This window comes from Ostrinia nubilalis, chromosome Z, assembly GCF_963855985.1.
Source record: "Ostrinia nubilalis chromosome Z, ilOstNubi1.1, whole genome shotgun sequence".
NCBI classification, from domain to species: Eukaryota; Metazoa; Arthropoda; class Insecta; order Lepidoptera; family Crambidae; genus Ostrinia; species Ostrinia nubilalis.
In genome coordinates this window covers 24,567,829-24,570,198 of record NC_087119.1, presented here as the reverse complement: position 1 = coordinate 24,570,198, position 2,370 = coordinate 24,567,829, and the positions used below count along the sequence as shown (strand labels likewise).

The window sequence follows — 2,370 nt, the reverse complement described above, 5'->3', positions numbered from 1 at the left end:
TACAGTGAGTTCATTCGAGCTATCTAACTCAACCTGATTGTAGGCTTGGGAGAGGTCAATTTTGGAAAACATTTTCGCCCCTTTGAGACCAACCAGGAGGTCCTCGATACGCGGTAAGGGGAACCTATCAACCAACAAAACTGGATTTAATGTTATTTTGTAATCAGCACAAATTCGGAGTCCACCATCCGCCTTCCTCACCGGTACTAAAGGCGTGGCCCAGTCCGAGTGGTCCACGGGCTCGATGACGCCCGCCGCCAGCATCTGGTCCAGCTCGGCGTCCACGCGCGCCCGCAGCGCGTAGGGCAGCGCGCGCGGCCGGCAGAACACCGGCGCCGCGCCCGAGCGCACGCGCAGCGCCGCCTTGCACCCGGTGAACCGACCCAGTCCCTCCGAGAATAACTCCTTATACCTATCGAGTAACGATGACAAACTATTATTATTACTGTCTTTAATACAATTGTTATTCGAAACCTGATATTTATGAAACGGTGGAATGGAGATATTTAATTCGCTAAGCCAATATCGCCCTAATAGGGACGTCGTCCCTCCTTTTATTACAAATAATTCTAATCTTTTACAAACATTATTATATTTAACTTGCGGTTTGATAGTACCTAACGGTTTAATCTTACTGCCATCGTAGAACTTGAGTATGGTTTTACATGGTTCTATAGGATTAATCTTGAAATATTTATGGTATGTAATTTCACTTATACACGATATGGCTGATCCCGTATCGACTTCCATCACTATATTGTGTCCATCAATAAGTAAAGACAGGCTCACCGGTTTATATCCGTTCAAGTTCAGCTGGAATAATTCCTCTTCTGCTTGCGTCAGCCGCTCATCCGCGGCGTCCTCACCGGCGGAGTCCTCGGTGAATTCCGTTACGTGATGCATCCCTCGCTTGAAATCGCCCTGGCTACCCCGCTCCGGGCACACCCGCCGCAAATGCCCGCGACGCCGACATCTACTGCAGATGAATTCCTTGTAACGGCAATTTTCGTGGCGATGGTCTTGTCCGCCACATGCGCCGCACGCCGCATCCGACGGGCCTCCGCGTGCCGCCGGCCCCGGTGGTTGCGCGCGCCACCCCGCTCCGCGCCACGTGTCCGACGGGCCCCCGTGCGCCGGCGCTGCCGGTGGCGGTGCGCGCCACCCCGCTTTCCCGCCGCGCCCACGCGAGAATGACCTCATCGCGTGCACCTCGGCCGCCGTTGACATCCCTGCCGCCTTATTCCCAAATTCCACCACGGCTGCGTCTCTCTCCGCCGCTTCTAATGCCGATGCCAATTTTACCGCTCCTTGGTATTTTAAATCGTCCTCCGCGAACAGGCGTTGTCGAATAATGTCACTGCGTAATCCACATACGAACTGATCTCGTAAATTGTCCTCTAGGCTGGCCGAAAAATCGCAAAATCTTGATAACTTCTTCAGTTCTGATACGTACTGCGCAACGGATTCTTCATCTTTTTGCCTCCTTTGTCTAAAGCGATATCTTTCCGCCATGACAGATGGTTTCGGTTGTAAATGTTCACGCAATAATTTCACTATTTCTTCATATGTTTTCTGAGCCGGTTTTTCTGGGCTGGTTAGATTACTCAGGAGCTCATAGGTTTCGTCCCCCATGACCGCAATTAACGTTGGCCGCCACATGGTTTTGTCGACCTTGTTGACCTCTAAATACATCTCTAACCGCTCCACGTACAAAGTCCAATTACCACCGTCGACTTTAAATTCGCCGATTTTGCCGATTGACGCCATTCCGACAGAACTAAATCTTGCACCGACACCGATAATAATTATTAATATTTAAAATCCTCGTTCGCCACTGAAGTATACGAGAGAAAGGAAACACGTCTATTGTGTGCACGGTTTATTTTAGACTGGCGTTACATTTCGGGTCTTACACTTTTTAACTGACAACTAGTTATCTTAAACTACCTACATACACTACAGTTAGATTATTTAGGTTCGCGATGAGCTTGTCAATAGCTATTTGGAAACTGGCTTCGTTAATTCTGATTTTCTCTAAGGTCTTATTCTGAGCTATTAAGGTGGAAGTGGTTATTAAGATATTCTGTTTAATTAAGGAGGCCAATTTCTTTTCATTTTCTTGGACGGTGCTTAGGGCATTATCATATCTAATGGCATCGTCTTCAGTCAGAGTCCCGAACAACTGTTTAAGGGCTGAGCCAATGCCTCCAAACCAGGCAGATCTTTTACTTCTTTGTGAGAGAAGATGGGACAGAGAGTCATATTCCTCTGTAATATCTTGATACCTCGTGTAGAGGGGTCCTAAAATGTTTTCGCATTCTTGTTCGCTATGGATTTTACTTACTTTACATATAGAATTTACTTTATTTA

At 47.8% G+C, this 2,370-nt stretch overlaps 1 protein-coding gene across 1 annotated transcript; it reads right to left on the bottom strand.

The window, feature by feature from the left end:
- Positions 1-350: 350 nt before the first annotated feature.
- Positions 351-1,969, bottom strand: LOC135087095 (uncharacterized). Its single transcript, XM_063981936.1, has 2 exons — positions 790-1,969; positions 351-412 (listed from the first exon to the last, which is right to left on the bottom strand). The coding sequence occupies exons 1-2, from the start codon at positions 1,765-1,767 to the stop codon at positions 407-409; spliced, it is 984 nt and encodes a 327-aa protein (XP_063838006.1). The 5' UTR covers positions 1,768-1,969; the 3' UTR covers positions 351-406.
- Between the last annotated feature and the right edge of the window lie 401 nt (positions 1,970-2,370).